General features: G+C 46.3%; 1 protein-coding gene across 4 annotated transcripts in view; it reads right to left on the bottom strand.

Moving 5' to 3' along the window:
- Positions 1-12,572, bottom strand: part of Cc2d2a (coiled-coil and C2 domain containing 2A) — a 75,335-nt gene extending 62,763 nt beyond the window's left edge. The window contains exons 1-6 of one of the 4 annotated variants that reach the window (XM_050150061.1): positions 12,385-12,572; positions 9,367-9,419; positions 8,869-9,057; positions 5,308-5,363; positions 2,716-2,799; positions 300-423 (exon numbers count right to left, since the gene is read on the bottom strand). In XM_050150061.1, coding sequence (XP_050006018.1) covers positions 300-423; positions 2,716-2,799; positions 5,308-5,346 — 247 coding nt within the window. In that variant the 5' untranslated portion in view covers positions 5,347-5,363; positions 8,869-9,057; positions 9,367-9,419; positions 12,385-12,572. Of the gene's footprint in view, positions 1-299; positions 424-1,301; positions 1,470-1,721; positions 1,820-2,715; positions 2,800-5,307; positions 5,364-8,868; positions 9,058-9,366; positions 9,420-12,384 lie in introns of those variants that run through there. The other 3 variants (XM_050150062.1, XM_050150063.1, XM_050150064.1) reach the window with 3 other exon arrangements.
- Positions 12,573-21,282: the final 8,710 nt, after the last annotated feature.

Genomic DNA, 21,282 nt, shown 5'->3' with positions numbered 1-21,282 from the left:
CTGCTATCTACTTTTCCTGGTTATAGCAGAGCTCCCTAACTACCTGTCTTCCAGTCTGATGCCACCCTAGAAACTGAGCCACAGAGTTACAGCAAAACAGTTGGAGCCCCCCCCAAAAGAGGGGCTTCCAAAACTCAGTCTCTGAGAATGACTACATTGCTGTTGTTTTGTCCTATTCGGGGAGCCTTACCCCTGGTCATATGTAATAATAAGACCCCCAATGAAGCCCCATATTGCTCAATGCTGAGTCTGTGATTGGCAGTTAATAACCATCAGCTGAAAGCAAGCAAGATACTCACTCCGAGGCCCCCGCCGGGCTGTCAAGCTCAGGAGGTTGGTTTCAGGTTCTTCTTCCATCATCTCTGGTTGGCCACCGCCTTGGAATTTGTCTGACACCATTTCCTCAGGGGTAGTGGTAGGTGGCTGTGGAGAGATGAGAGGTGTCTGAGATGCCTGTGCTTCATTAGCTCAGTCCCTTTCTTAAGACGCGGTGGGGTCACCGCAGAAGGTCCGGGCCTTAACACTTTCTGTGCTGTTCACCGTTGTTCAGGTCTCTGTTACCAGTCTGGGCAGTTACTAGGGGGCTTCTCACCATAGCCTCATGGTACCCCAAAATAAGACAATGATTGCCACATTTGCTGGGAAGAAAGGCATGCATCTGTGCAGTGCAGGGAATCGCAACAGAACACTTCATCTCCAACCCCATATAGACAGGAAAGGACCGTCCAAGTGGCTCTGGCTAATCTGGGCTGATACTGTTTCCACACTGGGTGCTCCTGAGAATATCTTGTGGTGTTTATGAGAATATCTTGTGGTGTTTTCCTCAAGTCTTGAGGAAGCAGAACTGGTAAGGATGCTTCTGTGCCAGGAAGACTAAAGCCCACAGTCAGCTCAGCCTGGCTATGAGCCCTGGGCAAGCATATACCTCCTTTCTCTGAAAAAGCATTGTTATGCAGTGAGGATTGCAGCGCTGGACTCCCTCTGTATGCTATGCTTGGGGAATTGCAGCACGGAGATTCAAATGGAAATAGAGCACTCAAAAGGATGGGGTCTTCTGAATAAAACCATAGCGGGGATCAAGGCTCTAGAGCAGATTAAACAATCACAGGATGCCTTCAAAGTTGGCTTACAAAACTCAGCCACTGAGAGTTACGACGTTGCCTGTGGCTTTCTCCTGTTTGGTCCAAAGATGCCAGGCAGCTTTATCTTTGGTCACTCTCTGCTCACTGGCTCTAAAGTACTTTTTATCCGACCCTGCAGGGTCCCCTGCCCCGGGCTGTGGAGCAACAAACAGGCTGAACCTCAGCTGAAAGCTTCAGGACGCGATGAGGCTGTGAGTGTTCCTCAGTCTTGGTGTCCCTAGTCTCCTAGAGTGGGCAGCTGTGCTCAGGCAGCTTTTCTCAGCCCCCTACGCCTTCCCCTATGGCTGGATTCAGCCTGCAGGAAAGGCAGACGGAGCTTTTGTCTTCTCCGCTTTCCCTAGTGGAACCGGGAAGAGTTCCGAGGAGCTGGCAGGAAGGTTCCTCCCTGACTCTCCCAGTCCCCTCTCCTCCTCCCAGGTCTACTCTCCCTCTCCTGGCGGTCTCATCATGTGACTGTTAGCTCAAAATGGCGCTCCCTTTCCCTCCCTCCTAGGCTCCAGGCAAGTCCCGGTCTACAACAGTCCCTTTCTTGCCTTTCTTCTTCAGGACGGCAGTTCCTTAATAAGGAAACTGAATTACCTTGCAGGGATGCTTCCAGCGAAGGAGGCGGGAAACTCCTGCGGAGAGGTGGGGGAGAAATGGCTGCAGGCTGGGGAGACAGGAGTTAACTATGAATTTGGGACTTGGGGTAGAAGGAAAAGGGAGTCTTTTAAGATTTGTGATCCTGCACTGCCATCTGCTGCCCGCCACAGTCTATAACCGTCAATGGCAGGACTCACATCAGCTACTTTCCTTCCTTCCTTCCTTCCTTCCTTCCTTCCTTCCTTCCTTCCTTCCTTCCTTCCTTCCTTCCTTCCTTCCTTCCTTCCTTGACTCTGTGTTATCCTGTCTCTATACAAAAACGGAACAAAGAAACAACAACAACAAAAACAAACAGACAAAAGCTCTTAGTATGGGTACAGCCTTATTTGGAGCGTCATCTCTCTATATATGCCCCACACCAGGATCTCACACATTAGACCACCCACCTACATCCCTGCCTCAGGTTCCAGGAGTGAGCCAAGAGCTGGAGCCCGCGGGAGGGACGGTTTTTCTGTGGTGGATTTCTAGTTACGTTTCTATTGCTGCGACCAAGAACACCTTGAAGAAGAAAGAGTTGATTTCCCTGCTGCACTTCCGGGTGACTGATCATCTCTGAGGGAAGCCAGGCAGGAAGTCAGTGCAGAAACCCCAAGCCAGGAACCGAAGCAGAGGCCACGGAGGGACACTGCCTACAGGATTGCTGCCAGGGTCATGCTCACCGACCCTTTTCATAAAGCCCAGACTTACCTACCGAGGGATGACACTATGCACAGTGGGCTAGACTGTACTACATCAATTATTAAACAAGAAAATACTCCACAGACATCCCAATGGGCCAATTCCTTGACTGAAGTTTCTTTTTCCCACGAGTGTCTCACAACTATCACAGGGGGATCTGTGTGGCTTCCCAGAGGGGCAGGCAGACTGCCCATCAGTGATATGTATCAAAAATATTCTACATAGACGGATGCAGTTTCTCATCATTTCTTACCTTTTTTTTCCTCTGTTGTCTTTGGACCTTTGAATTCTTCTTCCGTCTTCCCACCTCTGTGTCCACATCATCGCCGGTGAACTCCTTTGTCAAAACACAAAGAGAGAAGAGACTCCTCAGGTAGTTTCTCCCTGAAACTCTAGCCTCCAGCTCCCACTACCATGGGAATGAGCAAAGGGACAGTTAACAACATTGAAGGGGTCACCCACCATCACTTTTTCTCAATACAGGCAGGCTCTGGGGGACTTCCACACTAACTGAGACATTGTCCACGCGATGGTGCTAAAGCTGCATTGTTATTGCTATGATTGTTCCTTCATGCTTTGAACATCTATTGAGCACTTACTGTATACCAGGCCCTGGGGCTACAGTGTATACACACAGTGTGGTCCCCAATCTCATTCTAAGAGAGGCGACCACCAAGGGGAACTTCCAAGACAGATGGACAGGCAGTGGATTCACATTTGAGGTTTCATTTGCTGCTCTCCAGGCTGAGATGCAGGAAAGGACTGTAGGTTGAATTAGCAGGAGTTTCAACTCGCAGGGAATTTGGGGAGGGAAAAGTGGGGCCATTGCCTTTTTTTTTTTTTAATTTAAGAGGTCAGAGCTAAAAATCTCTGAGGTGCTCAGACTTTAACATTCCCTGCTATGCATCAGCCCTTCTGAGTGAATGAGAAACTGCAAGATGACTGAATGTGTAGTAAGCTTCTGCCATCCCTGCCCTTGGTAGCTGAGGTGGGAAGACCAGGATAGCCTGGGCTGTGTAGGAAGCAGAAGGCCAGCCTTAATTACAAAGTGAGGTAATCTCAATAATAAACGAATAGACAACAGAAACATCAAGGCTCTTGCTGCCTTGCTGAATCCACTGAGGCACAATTGGAACACAGAGCTTGAATGTTAATGGTGTAAAGCTTCATAGAGACCTGAGACAGATGGCTGATCCACGTCTCTATTCATCCCCTTCCTGGGGCAGATGGCTGACCCACGTCCCTATTCATCCCCTTCCTCCTTGGCTACTGGGGTCAGGGAAGACACAGAGGTCAGTTCCAGAGGAGGGAGCCAAGAAATCCCAGCCAGAGAATGGGCTTGGCTTGGGCTTTTGGTTTTGTATGAGCTCTGTCTACCTGGAGTTCTGAGCAGAGGCTCCATCCTCACACCTCTCCTTAGACCTGCTGGTGAAGGACCGCTCTTAGCTCAGAGATTCCCAGAGAGGATGACAATGTCCAGGTGGGCAGGCGTGGCTCAAAGTCCAATTCTTAGTTTTCTTTGACTTGAACACACCATTGAGGAGTTTAGGTCATTTGTTTTCTACTAATGGACGGGGTCCAGCAAGAGTTATGTGAGGCTCAAATGCAAGCCCACAGTCATGGCTTTCCTCACTGCTGGATGAATGAACAACAGACAGAGGTGTGTGTAGCTCACAAGCATGTGACAACTTGCTTAAAGTTCATCTGTATGGTTTTATTAAGGGTGCCATCAGGGGCCTGGAGAGATGGCCCAGTGGTTAAGAATACTGGCTGCTCTTACAGGGGACCCAGTTCTTACAGGTTTAGTTCCCAGAATCTACACTGTGCTCCTACCTGCCTGTAGCTCCAGTTCCAGGGGTTCCGACACCTTCACACTGACATGCGTGCAATGCACAGAAAATAAAAATAAAACAAAAAGTACCTGCAGGCTTTGTGTTCTGTATTCTCAACTCCATGATCCCTAATTTGAGGAGGTGTTAGGGTTTGGAGAGACACTCTGGCCTCTGCTAAATGGGCTGCGGTCTCCACTGTAGGTGGCATCCCTTGCCTGGTCTGAGTTTTTATACACAGGGAGTCAGAAAAGACAAGACTGTAGGGACAGGCTTTTATTCATAACTTACAATGATCAGAAATGGTTAAGTTTATTAGAATAGTGTTCTATGAGCTGTGCCCAGGAGCGGACAGTGATAACTGCTGTGTGCTGGATTCCTGAAGTGGTGACAAAATTTCCAGAACATTCAGGTAGAGGCGAGGCCCAGGCTATGCACGGCTGTGTAGCCTTCATCATCTGCCTCTTTCCCCAACAAAGGCTGATAAAGAACGCTCGGAGTGCTCGTTCTGGCATATGTTAATTTAAACTAACTTTGGCCCAAGCATGCCTCTGTACTTGGTGGGTGTAAAAAAAGTGATAATTTGGTATTCAAATGATCTGAAATCAAGCTGGGAGTGTGTGTTTCTAACAGATAGCTCTGTCTTGGAGAATCCGAGCCCGCGGCCATTCCTAGTTAGTCACAGGCCAGCAAACGATTAGACAGACATGTTCCAACAAGGCAACCCTGAGTTGCAGTCAAGCCAGCTTTTCTGGGACCTCACTTCTGATGAAGGCTCTGGAACCCGGCAGGCAGCTGGAAGTGCCATCTCTGCCTGAATGTTCTAGAACTCTAGTGGCCATTCATGAATCCAGCAACTGTGCAGAGCACAGCTCCCCACAGCTCTTCAGGTTCTCAGAACCATCTAAACTGAGTTTGTCTGAAGCATCGCCTTTAACACATGCAATAAATGCTTGTTGCCAGACTGAACTTCCTTACCCACAAAGGGCACCAAGGGGAGCGAGGCCGGGACTTACCTCTGAAATTATTTTTACTTTTTCTTCCTTGGGATTCATCTTGGCTGTGATGGTTTCTGAGAAAAAAACAAGGAAGAGATCAGGCATCGTGAGATCATCCCTGTCTCTTTGTTGTTGATGCAGGCAGACTGAAGCTTACACAACAAGCATGGCAAGCCCCAGGAATGGGGATGTAAGAGAAGGGGGCTTGCTAGCCCTCTGCCCCTGGTACACCCTAGTGGGCAGATGAACCCTGGCTGGAAGTCGGCTTCAAAGGACCATCTCTGACTTTCTTCTCTTTTTGGCCTCTCAGTCTCAATTTTTAATCGCCTTCTTGTTTCAAGGAGCAGAGAGGTGAGACCAGAGAGGGCGCCAACTTTCTGCAACTCCCACTGGTCACAGCACTCCTCCGCTTCCTCTTCTGCTTGCTACTGTGCTGTGGTCTCTGCCTTCCCCTAGCCCAGCTCCTGGCGATCAGTGAGTCCCACTGTGTCCGTCCCCAGGACTATGATCTTGTAATCTCCCACCCCAACCCTGCTGCCTAGACAGCCATTTCTTCCTGCTCTGTAGGTTCATTCCTGCTAGGGTTCAAAATAACCTGACTTTTCCTTACACAAAAATGTCTTCTCACCATTTCACTTCTCTTGTAGCTGTTGCTCCATTTTTCAGTCTTTCTAACAACACACCAGAAATGCTCCCCCTTTCTTAATCTTTATTATTCTGGGTGTCTAATACATCCTGTGCATACTCTTGCTGGGGTCTGTTTGTTGGATGGCCAGTTCTCTCCTTCACGTACAGATGTGTTGTCAAAGCACTTTCTTCACCCGGCCTCTGGGACAGGTTCCTTCCCAGTGTTCATGCCACTCACCAGCTGCTCCTTTTCAGGCACCTTGGCTGGTTTCTCATCTCCCCAGCATCGAATGCTGGAGTGTTTGGCTCAGCCTGTTCTCACTCCCCTGGCTGTCTTATCTTAACTCTTGGCCTGGAATACCATATGCACATGGATCTTTCCCACATCGACACTCTGAGTCTAGACGCATCCTCAGAATGCTAGAATCCAGTCTGTGATGGTGTCAGGGTTACCTCTCTTGACCCTGATGGAAGCTGTTGGCCTCTGCTTATGAGTCTGTGCTACAGTCTTCCCATTCCGCCAACACAGAACCCCTGCAGCCACCCTTGGCTGTTTTCACCCTCCTGTGATATAGCATCCCTGTTATTATTTTCATGTCAACTTGACTAGATCAAGGGATACTTAAAAAAACTGGGGACTTACTGTTCTGTGTAGTTTTCTTGTTTGTTTGTTTTACTCTTTGGTAAGCCACCACCCAGCTTCCAGATACATTTACGGATCCTAATTTGTGAATGCCTGACTTTAACTTGTTTCAGCCAGTTTTTCTAACTTAAATTATCTCATTTCTCTTTATGTTTTGGCCCTGGGCTTTTTATCTTTATTCTATATATCTCTTTCTTTCCTTCTTACTCCGTGGCTGGCTGCATGGCTGGGTGGCTGGACCCTGTAGTCTTCCTCTCATTCCTCTTTTCTTGATCCTTGCTCTTTGAGCCCAGATTTCTCCTTCTATCTATTCTCTCTGCATCCCAGCCCCACCTATGCCTCTCCTGCGCAGCTATTGGTGGTTCAGTTCTTTATTAGGCCAATCAGGTGTTTTAGGCATGCAAAGTAACAGCTTAACAGAGTTAAACAAATGCAACATGAAAAAAATACAACATGTCTTTGCAAATATTAAATTAAACAAATATTCCACAGCATAAAAGGATGTAATACATCTTAAACTAATATCTTACAACAATTCTTTGGGCCTGGGAGCATCTTTCCAAAGTTACTTTGGTTTTTGAGTCTGAATGGATCAGGTGAAAAGTCACTTCCAAAATCAGGGTCACCGAATAAATATCTAAGACCCCAAAAGAATAAATACAAGAGGAGAATGAGCCTATTTCACCACAACCCCTTAGAGCCAGGATTCTTCTATCTTCTCACACCCAGGCCCTCTCTTCTTAGGACATCAGAACTCACCCCAGCCCCCAATTGTAGTGATATTTTGTTTGTGCTACAACAATTAAAGCTCGCCTGAGAATCAGAGTGTGGAGCTAGTCACAAGTTAGCCATAGAGGCCAGGCAAAGGTGGCACACACGTTTAATCCCAGTACTAGGGATGCAAAGGCAGAGGGATCTCTGTGAGTTCAAGGTCACCCTGGGCTACACTAGATTGATCTGGTCTCAAAGTAGCTCACACCTTTAATCCAGTACTTGGGAGTCACATTCCTTTAATCCCAATAACAGGGGGGAGGAGACAGGAAGGGATAAGGCTGGATGGAGAAAGGAATATAAGGCAGGAAGAGACAGGAACTCGGGGAATTCAGTCTGAGGATTCCTAGAGACAGGATTGCCCATTCAGTCTAAGGATTCGGTAGAGGTAAGAACTAGTGGCTGGCTGTTCTGCTTCTCTGATCTTTCAGCATTTACTCCTACATCTGACTCAGGATTTTTATTATTAAGACCAACTAGAATTCACATTACATAACCCTGCACACCCTCATCTCAGGCTTTTGGCCTTAAAGTCGGAGTTACTGTTATTCCCTTGGAAACTACAGCTCCCAGACTCCTCCTGGAGTACGAACACCTTGGCGCCCGCGCGCCCAGGTGAAGGCCATTCCTCCCAGATAACCTTGCGCCCCCCGTTAAAAGCGAGCGTCCACGAGGTTTCGCTCTCTCTTGGCCCCTCTCTTGGCCCTTTTCCCCCTATCCTTGTGTGTCTGCACGTCCCACCCCTTACTGTGTTCCCCTCTCCCCATTAAAGCGCACCCACGTGGGAGCCGCGTGTCCGTCTCTTCCTTTTGCGTCTATCCTGTGTTTGTCCACACACCCACGCCGCCGCCGTTTTTAAAGGAATAATAGTTACACCTTTGGCTTTCCTGGGTCAGGAGCCATCGACTGGAACTGTCCTACCCTATCAACATGCAAGGTCCCCAGCCTGCAGATTGCTCACCGAGGACACACTCTGGACACAGTGTCCAGAGTCAGGGGAGACAATTCCCCAGTAGATTTCTACTCCTGGGAGATCCTGCTAATTCAGCATCCCATCTCCCAGAAATCTGCCAGCTTTCTAGTAGTATCCAGCACTATACCCCGAAGACTTCTGCTTCCAACTAACACGGTGGTCAAGCCAAGTCCCATAGCCTCTAGAGCCCCTGTCTCCCCTGCAGACTGACTCTTCTGCTCCACATACAGCTCAGCTATAGTTGTCCCAACATGGAAGCCAGGCTGAATGCTGGATATTAGGTAGGATCATGACATTCCGCCACTCAGAGTCCTCCAATGACTTTTCTTTGCCTAATGAGTGAAATCCAACCCACCCCTTTTGTGTGTCTTTCATCTACACACACACACACACACACACACACACACACACACACACCCCAGAGTTCCCTTGGGTCTCTGGTAATAGTTCACTTTCATGTGGGTCTTCCCTAACAGTTCTTCCTACAATGACTTTCCATTGTGTTATGGACCTGCCAAGAACTTTGTGAGTGCCCTACAACGACTTCTTTCTCTATAATACTTACTGCCAATCTGCTTTGGGAACTGTACATCAGGGTCTGCCCATCGCTGTTAGAGTTCCAGGAGAGCAGGAACTGCAATTTGTCTGTTGTTTATCCCAGAGCCTCTGCGCACCCCACTCAGTGCAAGTGTATCTGCCTAAGAGTCCATTCTCATGGGCACATTCTGGAGTCCTTCGGAGCTTCCCTAGGCTACTGTGAAGATTAAATGAGAGACGATGAGGAGAAATATTAGGCACAGGACTGACAAATCTTAAGCCTTTCTTGATCCCATGGGAGACAAATCTTAGCTGCCCTGGGCCAGTTAAGCAGCTCACCCCAGGTGTCCAAGGTTTTGCTGACCCACCCAGGGAATTAGCATATTCATGAAAAACAAATGATCTGCATGTCAGTTGTCATGCACAGACTGCTCAGAAAGTTCTAACAGAGGGGGAAAAGATTAAAAAAAAAAAGCAGGCCCAGTGATAAAGGGGCGGGGAGTACTGGAGGGGGCAGGAAACTTACAAGGAGTGCAGACAGACAGTACACCTCTGATGGACACTGCTGGTCCTTAGGAACTGGAAATAAAGAATGTGAAGTGTTTTAGTAATTGGAAAACCAACTCTCCAAAAATTAAGAAAAAAGTCATTCACGGAAGAAAAAAGTAGAAGTGGCAAATGAGAAATGCAACGGACTTGTTTTCCCTCTCCCCGTTCTTTCCCGATCATTACCTTCGAATGAGTTTTGAAGAAAATCGAATGGCACCCAAATTTATCTTTCTTATGAACACTGCTGCTCAGAAAAGATGAATAAACACGACTCAGCTTTAATAAGCCCCTGTCATCAGCATTTGCCTTGGCCACTTCTTAATACATTTCATGGCAATATCAAAATAAGAGCCCTGATTTGCAGAAACAGAGTTTTGCAGTCTTTCAACACATGCATTCTGCTCATTCCCAGGGAACAGCTTGCAGTAGGGCACACGCCAATGCAGATTCTAGGAACAGAGTATTTGACAGGTTATGCCATGTGCTCCAAGTCACAGCTTTCAAATCTCACATGCAGAGTCTGACCTGGGCACTTGGTGGGTCCAAGATTTCCAGTCCCAGGCACCACACTCTTTGACCTAAGTCTTACTAAACAAAGTACCCATCACTGTTGTGTACTAGCTCCTTATTGTGAAAATCCTTGCAAACGCAAAGCCACAGATACTACAGCAGCGAGGAATGGCATAGGCATCGCCAGGCCTATAATCTGTTTTACACAGTTCAGAAAAGCAACACTTTTTTAAAGGAAAGTACTCACACTGTTATCTGACCATCGACTGTCCGTCTCTAAAGTCACCCAGAGTCACATCCAGGACTCTGTGATGACCCTGCAGGATGCAGAGAACTGAGAGAAAGAGGCATCTCTCAATCAAAGCTGTCCCAAGGATGGTGCGTTAATTTTTTACAAAGAAATTAAGGCTTTAAATAGTGAAGGCTTTGTAAAAAACAAAACACTGGGTTCAGAGTTTCCTCTTCTCACCAGCTGCGCCATCTTGGAACAACACTGTCAGTTCTGTAAAGTCCCAGCCCTACCTCCTATCTCAAGGGGTGAGGGGTTATTACAGGCTCCATACTAAGATTGTAATCCAGTGCCCGTCGCAGATCAGGCTCTCTGTGTTGGTAGGTTTTATGGGTTTATTATTAAACATGTTGCCAGAGTTAGGGTCAGAACCTGGACCTTGGCAACCCTAATAAAATAGGCTTGGCCACCACCCAGTTCCCCCAGTATCAATATCTGTGTTTTCCAATGGTCTTTGGCGACCCCTGTTTTACCCTCAAAGGGTGTTGCAGCCCACAGGTTGAGAACCAATGCTTTGGTTTTTGTGTTTTAACCAGGATGGTCATAAGAAGAGCTCATGACTGGGAGGGAAAGTGGGAGGAAGGGATAAAGAGGGGAGAAAAGAGCTTGGGGACAGAAAAGAATCGTAAGGAAAACCTTAGGGTATTGATGCCCCACTCCTCTTGTTCTCTTTAAGTTTTGTTTTCAAGCTGTGGCAGCAGCCACAACCAGGTCTCATTTCTCCTTCCTATAGGCCCAGGCTGCCTTTCCTTCCTTCTTTCCTTCCTTCCTTCCTTCCTTCCTTCCTTCCTTCCTTCCTTCCTTCCTTCCTTTTTCCTTTCTTTCTTTGTGTGTGTGTGTGTCCATTTAAAGTATGTCTGGAACCTCTGGCCCCTCTTACCCATGCTCACTTTCTCTCTTCAGAGACAAGAGACATTCCTACCCTCCCATTCAAAGCTGGGAAATCTCAGGAGCTTTCTTTTATGCTGTCTTTTATGATTAATTACATAACAACAAATTATTCTAGCCAGTGGCTAGAATACTGTACTTCTCAAGTACAGGTTAGCCGCGTAGCTGTGTGTGGTCACTTAATCGGAGGGTTATGACACCGTTCCCTGCAGCAGGCAGGTCAGTACACAGGCTGTGCTCTATGGCCAAGCAGTGGACTGGGAATGGGGGAAGTTCCTCTCTGGACTCAGTCCTGTTGTTCATCAAGCTCTAGATGGTTTTACAAATCTCCTTTGGCACTAGCTCACAGGGCTCTCATGATCTGTCCATGCATCTGCTTCCCTAGCCAACTCCCAGCATTGAACCTGGTCTAAGTCATGTTGGCATAAGGTAAAGCTGAATTCATCCTCCACTGCATTATTGATGCTCAATGAAAACTCAAATGAATGGCTCTGTAAATGAACTCTAGGTCAAATATCTATCTAATTCCATCTATGTATATATCTATATCTATATCTATATCTATATCTATCTATATCTATATCTATATCTATATCTATATCTATATCTATATCTATATCTATATCTATATCTATATCTATATCTATATCTATATCTATATCTATATCTATATATGTGTGTGTCTACACACACACACATCTCTTTTATCCACCCCTCTCTCTATGCATCCTACTGGCACTACACTTATTTGCAGAAGCATTTATAGAAAATGCAATAGCAGACATGTATTCCCCATTAGATTTTATTAGTTTCTCATCACACCTCTTTGCAAAGAAGAAAGCAATCAGTTTAACTGACAGCCTGTAGATCTTTCCTGGAGCTTGGCAGTCCTCAGCCCTGTGGTTCAGCCCTTGCTCCAATACTAATGAAAGTGAAGTTTGCAGCATCGAGTACTCCCCACCCACGCCTCTGAAACAGGCTAAACCAAAGGCCTGAAAGCAACATGCAGCCAGAGTTTAGCAGCACACTGGCCAGAGAGGACGGCGCTACTCCTCCGTGAACGCCTGGCTGGCATTTCCGCTGCAAGCCAGACAGCAGACTGCTGCAGAAATCAAAGCTGTTTCCGTAGCGCCCCTACTTCCCATTCAGAAAGCAAAACTACAAGTGAAAGGAGAGTCCCTAAAGTTACAATGCATTCGATCGGCTCCCATGGCACCCAGGGAGGGGCTGGTCTCCAAGCCGGAACTGCAAGGAGGTGAAAGCAGGATACTGGGTCTGTGGCTCGGGTTCCGTTAGAAGCTGATTTACCTTAATCCACTCTACGAAACGCAGTTTGCAGATTCCACTTTCTGGAATTGGAGGGATGTGATGAGAGACCTCTCGGTCAAGCCAGGGAATCTTTCAGGAATGAGCGAAGGGGTGTGCTGGGGGTAAGTGAGGTTGCTCCCTGGGAAGCTGCAGCCAAGTCTCTGGACAAAAACACCAACTTAGCAACGTGTTCCCAAGGAAGGTCACTAGGCGGCTCTCTTTTTTTCCTTTTAAAGTGACAGTTCGCTTATAATTGCTTGGAATAGGCACTTGTTGGGCAAGCAGAGGAAAGCTGAACAGAGACAAAGGAAAAGTCATTGGGAAACTGGGCAGAGAGGACGCAGGCTCTCAGTGTGGTGCGTTGCCTCACTGGGTTGCATGGCATTTTAGGTGACGGACAGAAGGTGTTTACAAGTAGAGTGATTTAGTATCACGGCGGTCCATGCTGTGTGGAGGAGATGCCGAAGCCGGCAGCCATGACATTTCTGTGGAGGGGCATCAGGAGCCCTGATGCGTCTGGATGCGTGCTGATGCGCATAGGAGCTGAACGCGTGCACGAACCTTACTTCCGCTGGTTCTAGGAATCCTCACTACAAATAGCCTACTAGGGATACAGATATAATGACTCAAAAAAGCAAAGGAGATAGGAGAAAAGGCAAAACAGAGAGAAGAGTAGCGAGCAGACTGAGAGCCTCCACAGACAAGGGCAGAATCTGACATTCTTTAGAGATAGGGTCCTTATGGAGTGTTCTGGCTAGTTTTATGTCAACATTACACCAATTAGAGTCTTCAGAGTGGAGGAAACTTCAACCGAGAAAATGCCTCTCTAAGATCAGGCTGTAGGTGAGCATGTAGGGCATTTTCTTAATGATGGATTGATAGGGGAGGGAACAGCCCATTGTGGGTGATGCTATCCCTAGGCTGGTGGTCCTGGGTCCCATAAGAAAGCAAGCTGAGCAAGCCATGAAGAGCAAACCAGTAGGCAATACTCCTCCATCACCTCTGCATCAGCTCCTGTTTCCAGGTTCCTGTCCTGTTTGAGTTCCTGTCCTGACTTCCTTCAATGATGAATAGTTGCTTTGGTGGCGGTGTTTCTTCACAGCAACAGTAATCCTGACTAAGACACGGAGACAAAGGAGTTAAAGTGGGTCATTAGGGTGGAATTAATTCACGACAAATGTGTCCCCCCATAAAAGGAGGGCATTGGGGTACAGAGATAGGCATTTGTAACAGGAAGTGAATGAGAAAACACAAGCTGTTCACCCTGGGGCTGCCCAAAGCTACTCCATCAGCAGAGAACCGATTCTCCTTCAGCTCTCAGGAGGAACAAACCCCAGGCAGTACCTGATTTGGGACCTGTCTATAGAATTGTGAGACAGGGAGTTCAAGCCACTTGGCATGTGACAGTTTGTGACAGCAGCCCCAGTCAGAGGTGAAGGAAGTGGAGAGAGAAGGGGGTGGGGGCAAAGCCCCAGGAAGACTTGGATGTTCTGTGTGGAGGGTCTGGGTTCTTAGACCATCTGATATTCCTGGTGGTTAGAGGAATGTTTCCTGCTTTCCCACACTTCTCTGGCCTAGAAGAGATTGGATGCTCTTTCCCAGAGTTGCTGAACCAGAAGGGTTTGTGTTCCCAGGTGCAGCGGAAGCTGGGTGTCTCGGGAAGTCCTTGCCTCAGCTCCTCACTAGGACTTGTGCCTCCAAACACATATCCCCACTTCCCCTCATTCTGTCTCCGCCAGTGCTGAACTGGAAAAAAAAGGAAGTGTGTTTTCTGGATAATCTGAACATTCTCAAGGAATGGGCCCTAGCAGTTGACAGCTCTGGACCAGTCACAATCAAGCCAATCAACCTCTAAAACAAAAGCAATAACACCCCCCCCCCCAAAAAAAAACCCTGAAATCACCCTAAGAGCAAAGCATCACAGGAAAAAAAAAAGCCTGTAGAATCCTCGGCTAAGCAATTCAACACTGTTTCAGCAGGAGAAAGAGGAAAGTAAGACAGAATTTATGGAAGGAGTATGTCAGACCAATGTGGAAGAGTCTTCAGACAGAAGAGACCGTTGAGCACGGCTGTGACAACGTGGGCACTTGCGTGTATCTGTCTGTGCTCTGCACGTGACGGAAAATTCTTCTGAGAAATACAGAGCTATAGACTTGTTCTATGCATTTTAACTGTCTATTCTTGCCACCTCTATCTTTTAGGAATATCTCAAATGACACATTTTAAAACGTGGTCTCGGGCTTGGGTGTCTCCAACACAATCTTTTTTTTAGGGGGGAACAAATCGTCAAATAACAGCTCATCAGGATCACAGATGACCTCTGCTCATAATCCAAAATTAGACAACCCGCCCAGAAACTCCCCAGCAGAAAAACAAAACAAAACAACACAACACAGAGTGCCTTAGACACCAAGAATTTCTGATAATACAATGGTCAGAAAGAAGGCAGAAAACTAAATAAGCGGTTGTTGAAGAACAAGAGGAAGATCTGAGACTATGAAAGGAGAAGAAGTCACCATAAAGATACAGGCAGATTTGAAAAGAGCGATGCGGGAGTTTTAGAAATGACGGATAAGTGTCATGGATATTTTAAGGAGCAAAAAGCGTGTTCAGTTAGGGGTGATGGAGACAAAGGAAAGATTAATGATACGGAAGAAAGGCTTAATAATTAACATATGACGCAGAACAACAGGGAACAAGAAGAATGGATAAAGGAGCGAGAAGCGGAAGTAGTCCACCATATCAGGGGTAGTCCTGGAGAAGAGGAGCTACAAGGAAGTGGAATGCTAAATCCTACGACTGAGGAACCATCATCAGCTTTCTCAGCATTTCCACATTCCAATTTCTTTATCTGCAACAATAGCCTGTGCCAGGTATGATGATTGACACCTACAACGTTAGCACGTGGGAGATGGAGGCAGGAGTCAGTCTGGACCTCAATTACAACAATTTCCTGGTCAGTCAGTCTGGGCTACAGAGTGAGACTGATTCAAACACAAACAAGCACAGACTAGGAACGAAACTAGGACATATGCAGTGCTGAGGGTAGAAAATGGATTGGTAGATACCTCATCGACTGAGCTACCTCGCCACCCTACAGTTTCTTAGTATCTATTTCAATAAAGAGTTTTAATCTCCTAAAGCAGAGGTTCTCAACCTTCCCAATTCTATGATCCTTTAATACAGTTCCTCATGTTGTGGTGACCCCCAAGCATAAAATTATTTCATCGCTACTTTATAACTAATTTTGCTACTGGTATGTAAATGTCTGCAATGTAAATATCTGATATGCCAACCCCTGTGAAGGGGTCACTGGTCACTCGATCCCCAAAGGGGTCTCCCCCAACAAGTTGAGAACCACTATCCTGAAGAGTCTTCAGAATCATAGGGCTTCTAGTGGCACTATCTTTGAAGGGATCAAATGCATTTTCCCATTTATTCAGGTATGCATGTGTCTTGGGTTGAAATGTTTATAGTTTCCCAAAGTTCATGTGTTGAAGCCTGTGCTCCAGTGGATGGTATTCAGGGTGAGTCTCTAGGTGTTGACTGGGGCTTGATGAGGTCTTCAGAGCTGAGCACAAACGATGGGAACTAGTGCCCTTATAGGCAAAAAAGGCTGAGGCCAGGGAAGTGACTCAGTGGGTAGCAGTGCCAGCTACATAAACATGAGGACCTGACTGTGGATCCCCAGGACCCATGTCAAAAGCACAGGAATGTACATAATCTTAGCACTGGAGGTGGTGGGAAAAGGACCACTGGGCATTGCTGGCTGTCAGGGAAGCTCCAGGCCCATGGTGACCCTGATCTCAAGAGAGTCAGGCAGAGAGTCATAGAGTGAGCAGAACATCTAAGATCCTCCCCTGGCCTCTGCACACATGGATATGGGCGATCAAACACACATGCATGCATAAACATACATACATATGCATGCACACACACATACAAGAAGCAGACCAAAGCTCGCCTGTTTCTGGAACATGAGTACACAGCTAGAAAGTGACCCATTGGGAAGCCCAAAATTAGCTTTTCTCAGACTCTCATAGGATGACATCAAACTTGCAGCTTCTAGTAGAGTGAGTTGGGTAAGTCTGCCAGGGTGTGGTATTTAATTATGACAGCCTGAACTAAGACAATATGCCTGGACTATGGTCCTCAGGGTCTTTTATAAATAATTTCCATAACTATCATTTTGTAGACTGAAATGTTATTCTTTATTCAGATTTATGTACTTTTTTTCTGCCTTGGGGCTCCATTCTAATTCCAGGCGACAGCCCTCAGATGTCCTGAGCTGTCTTGGCTATGGTAGTTTCTCATCTACTATTTTTCATGATTGTGGCCATTTTCAGGGAACTTGGATAGACTTTTGTTATTGTTGTTGCTGTGAAAAGGTCTCATTTTATAGCCCCGGTTGGCCTGGACCTCCAGATCCCCCTGTCCCAGATTTTAGGTTCATCCCGCCATGCCTAGCTTCTATCCAGGTACACCATAGATCATGCTTCACTGGGCTTTGTCTACGGCTGTCCTCTGTACCACATAGGCATTCACTGCAAGCATTGTGGCAATAGGGCCTGTCACTGTGGGTGCTGAACCCAATCCTTGAGCTGTGAGGCCCAGACACGCCACTCTCATCAGCAGTTGGGGGTTACCATATCCTTTGAGCGTAAATATAATACACTCAGAATTCTTCTGCAGGCTAGAATTGGTCTCTTCTTTCTGCTAATTTATTTATCCTGTATAGACCCAGAGATATCTCCTGAAGTCTTGTGTGTGTGTTCAGGAGTATGTTAATATGGGATGGGGGGGGGTGTTGTGATACCAGAGGTCAATCTGGAATATTGTGCCTTGCTGCCATCCACTCTGATTTCTGAGACAGGGTCTTTCATTGGCTTGGAACTCACCAAATAAAGACAGGTTGGCTGACCAGTGAGCCCCAGAGATACACTCATCTTTGCTTGGCTCAGACCAGATTAGAGCATGCCGTTTATATCTTTAAAACACAATGCACTGCTTTTTAGTATATCCAGAATTGGGTGAACATCACACAGCCCATTTTAGAAGATCTTTCTCATCTTCTAAAGAGAGCCAAGTCCCATCACCCATTAGAGAGCACTTCCCAGGCCAGTCAGCCCAGGCCACCACCACTTCTGTTTGGTGTCTCGGCCTCAGAAGACGCCTCTTGCATTGACTCAGATGCAGTCCTTTGTGACAGATTTCTTTAGCTTAACATAGAACTGTTTCAAAATTAACCATTGTTGCAGCTTGAATACTTACCTAATTCCTTTCTTTAAGTGGAATTTATTTTTAATCAACATGCGGAGTAATTTGTTTCCTTATGGCATTTCCACATAGACTTCGTTGGAGTTGACCCTCTACTCATATCCCCCATCTCCATGTCCCCTTGTCCCTTTACCCCCAGTGTTCCCTTTCCCCCTTTTCACTATATCTTGTTCATTTATTCATCTATTTACCTGTATCTTTAAAGATGTTACTCCCGCAGTTATTAACTGTAAATGAATGATGTCAAATATTAAGACTTAAAACAGTCATTTTAAATGGAGACATAGCTCCGTGGCAGAGTGCTTACCTCGCATGCATGAGGCCCTTGATCCAATGCCCAGTGGTACCAAAATAAAAGGCTTCTTAGACACCACATGGATTCTGCAAGTCTGATGACTGTCTGACCTCTGTCCAACAGGGTCTGAGACTCAGCTGGGAAAACGTGATTTCTAAGACAGAACTGAATATCTGAGGGCTGGAGTCGTGCAGACATATGTTCACTCGTGTCTGCAGTGTGTCTGGGGTGACTCAGAATGGAAATGCCAAAAAAGCGTGGACACATAGTCTTCCCATGTCGCTTGGCTCCTTCACAGCACACTGGCCTCAGAGTAGGGGGACTTCTTCTGCAGCGAGACTCCAAGCTCAAGACTCCTAACAAATACCATAGAAACTGCATCACCATTCAGACTTCAGCCAGCCAGTATCTCTTCTGCCACCCTTGATTGTTCAACACAGCTCCATGTCCCTCCCACACAAGGAGAAGGGAAATAGATTTCATTTCTTGGTGAGCGGAATGCCAAAGACTCTGGAGATTTTTGTGTGTAGTTCCACTGTAGGGGCCCTGCCAAGATGGAGCAGGAGAGGTTTGCAATCAGGAGTAATAAAGAATCTAATTAAAGTATATCAGTTTTAAAGTCATTTTTTAAGATTAAAGAAAAGTTCATGCCAATTTAAAAACCAAATAAAAGGAAATTTCCTTAACCTATATAGCACACTAAAACTGAAATTCGGAGCACTGTAACTAACGTGACTTAACTGTGTCAACATTAATTGAATCTGTGGCCATAAGTTATGCTACTGATGTACAGGACCTGGGTCAGGTTTTTCCAAGCTCCTGGTGTCTTATTCAAGCATAAAATAAATGGGTGCATTGGTTGCAAAGTAGTAGAGAAACATTATTTGAAGCAAAGCAGTAATACAGGTTAAAGAGGAATACGCTGTCAAGACTGACAGCGGATCACAGGGGTAAATACATTCAAGAGCCCCATTGACTGTTTAGGGCTTATTTTCATGGGGTTCAAGAGAAAGAAGGAGTTTGGTTACTAGGAGCTTAGTTTGGACGGATGCTTCTCCATTTTGATTGACAGGCTTGGATTATCTAGGCTTTTGCTCTCTGTGTATGTCCCTTCCCACATGCATCTGATTTTAATAATATTCACACCCAAGTATGCATAGGTATGAGATGGTAAATAGAGGATTTTCTCTGAAAGCTCTCTTTGAGGATGCAGTCTGCTTTAGTGTACATGCACCCCAAAGTCAGATGGTCACATTGCCCGTCTTCCCAGATTGTGTTCCAGGAGGTATTTGAGTAGCGGTAGAGTGCCATCAAATGGCTAAGGGAAGTACCTTATTTCCATTGCTTAAAGCAGGCAAAGGTGCAGCTCAATGCACATAGGGGATCCTAGGTTGCTAACAGGTTGCTAGGCGCATTGTTTAGAGAAGTGTGTGCATAAAGCCCAATCCAAGAGGTTGCTAAGGTCTTCCCTGTGCTGTCTGCCTCAGTGACAGCCACCAACCTACCACCAATGTCCAGCAGGCTCACTTTCCAAAGTAACCCTCTCCAAAGAAGAGATACAAATGACAAAACACACAGTGAGAGCAGAATTAAGCTCATCACTCTGATGCTGATTAACTTTTGGAGTATGGCCTCTCTGGGCTTTTAAACTAAGCCAGCTCTTTAGAGAACGTCTGCCCAGAGTAGTTCTCCTAGTTGCTGTGAGAAAACACCCTCACAAAAATCGCGCCCAGGAGAGTGTATTCACCTCACAGTTCCAGGCTGCAGTCCATTATTTCAGGGAATCCAAGGCCACAGGAACCTAAAACAGCTTGTCACATCCCGTCTACAACAAAGGCAGAGTGACATGCATGCACCACGCTTACTTGCTCATTTGTATTCAGTTTGATTGATTTCTCACTCTGTAACACTTAGGGGACACCTGGTTAGGGAATGGTACTGCCCACGGTGGACTGGGTCTTCCCACATCAGTGAATTCAGCTGAGGCAATCCCCCACTGACATGCCTACAGACCAACTCAAACCAGACAGTTCCTCATTGAGACTTGCTTCTCCAGTGATTCTAGGCTATGTCAAGGTGACAATTAAAGCCATCCATCACAGTATAAAACCAGGAGGTGCTCGAGATATTTGAGTCCAGCCTGGTCTACATGAGACATGGAGACTTTTCTGTTTTCTTCTCTCTGCTTTCTCAGACACAATGTGGCCTTATTTAGGTCATTGTAGACTCAGATATCCTCACCTGGGCATGGACAACACAATTTCCTCTTCAGGTGGTGGTTTTGTTTGCACATGGGCCTTTGAACTTTACAATACTGATGTTTTGTATTCATTTGTCCCCACAAGCGAGAAATGCATCATAATGGGAAACATGTTACTAAGATGGGGTGCAAGTTGAAAGCGGAAGAATCACCTTCGGGTTATAAATTCTGTTAAACTGTGTTCTTCAACTGTAAGTTTATGTTTTCCAATTTACTGAATTTTATAGTTCTTCCCTTGAAATATAGCTCACATGCCAGCAAGTTGGAACCTCTTGTTTCTATGGTCAATGGAGAGAAACGCTTCCTGACTCAGATCTATTGGCTGTGTGGCCTGTTTTTATTGTGTAGATATCAAAGCATTTAATTTTCTTTCTGTGGCTCTGTGATTCTCAACCTGTTTTGAATTACAAGGCTCTCCAGTCATTTGCTTCATTTCACAACCTTTTCCCTTCCCCAGAGAACTGTCAGAACTACTGAGAATCAAACCCCTTAGATTCATTCCTTTCAGAGACTCGGGCTGGGGCTTGACACAAGGGGAGAAACTGCTGTCCAAAGTGTGAATGTTGAACTTAACGACTATTTTTTTCCTGAAAAGGTTAATTTCCTGGAATTTTCAAAACATTCTCATCAGCTGTTTCCTTTACACCCATCTCTTTGGTACCAGTTCAGCGCACGCATAGGACCACAACTTTCATTTCCCACCGGTAGCTTGAAGGCACACTTGCCCTTTCTGCAGGACACCCAGTGTCTTCTTGAAGGCTCTTGGCACCTTGAATTGTGGTGGGAGAGAAGAACCAAACGTAAGTCAGAAGACCTTGACTCCAGTCCCGTGTGAGAGACTGTCGGTTAACACCCCGCCCACGGTCTGATGTAGGCAGAGAAAGATGAGCTACAGAGTTCTGAAGTCTGTGTCATCCATTGCCTGGAGTTTATGGAATCTAAGAAACCGCGTTTTGCAGTCATGCGGTTATCCTTACCGGCCACTAGAGGTCAGCACGTGAAAAAGTAAACCAGCCACATTCCATTCTATTGCCCTCAAACCTTGAAGTGAAAGCAAAATAACCAT

Source organism: Alexandromys fortis, unplaced genomic scaffold (genome assembly GCF_014885135.2).
Source record: "Alexandromys fortis isolate MF-2015 unplaced genomic scaffold, M_Fortis_MF-2015_v1.1 scaffold_0, whole genome shotgun sequence".
Classification (NCBI taxonomy): Eukaryota; Metazoa; Chordata; class Mammalia; order Rodentia; family Cricetidae; genus Alexandromys; species Alexandromys fortis.
The sequence above is the reverse complement of the archived record's forward strand: the minus strand, read 5'-3'. Positions and strand labels throughout refer to the sequence as shown.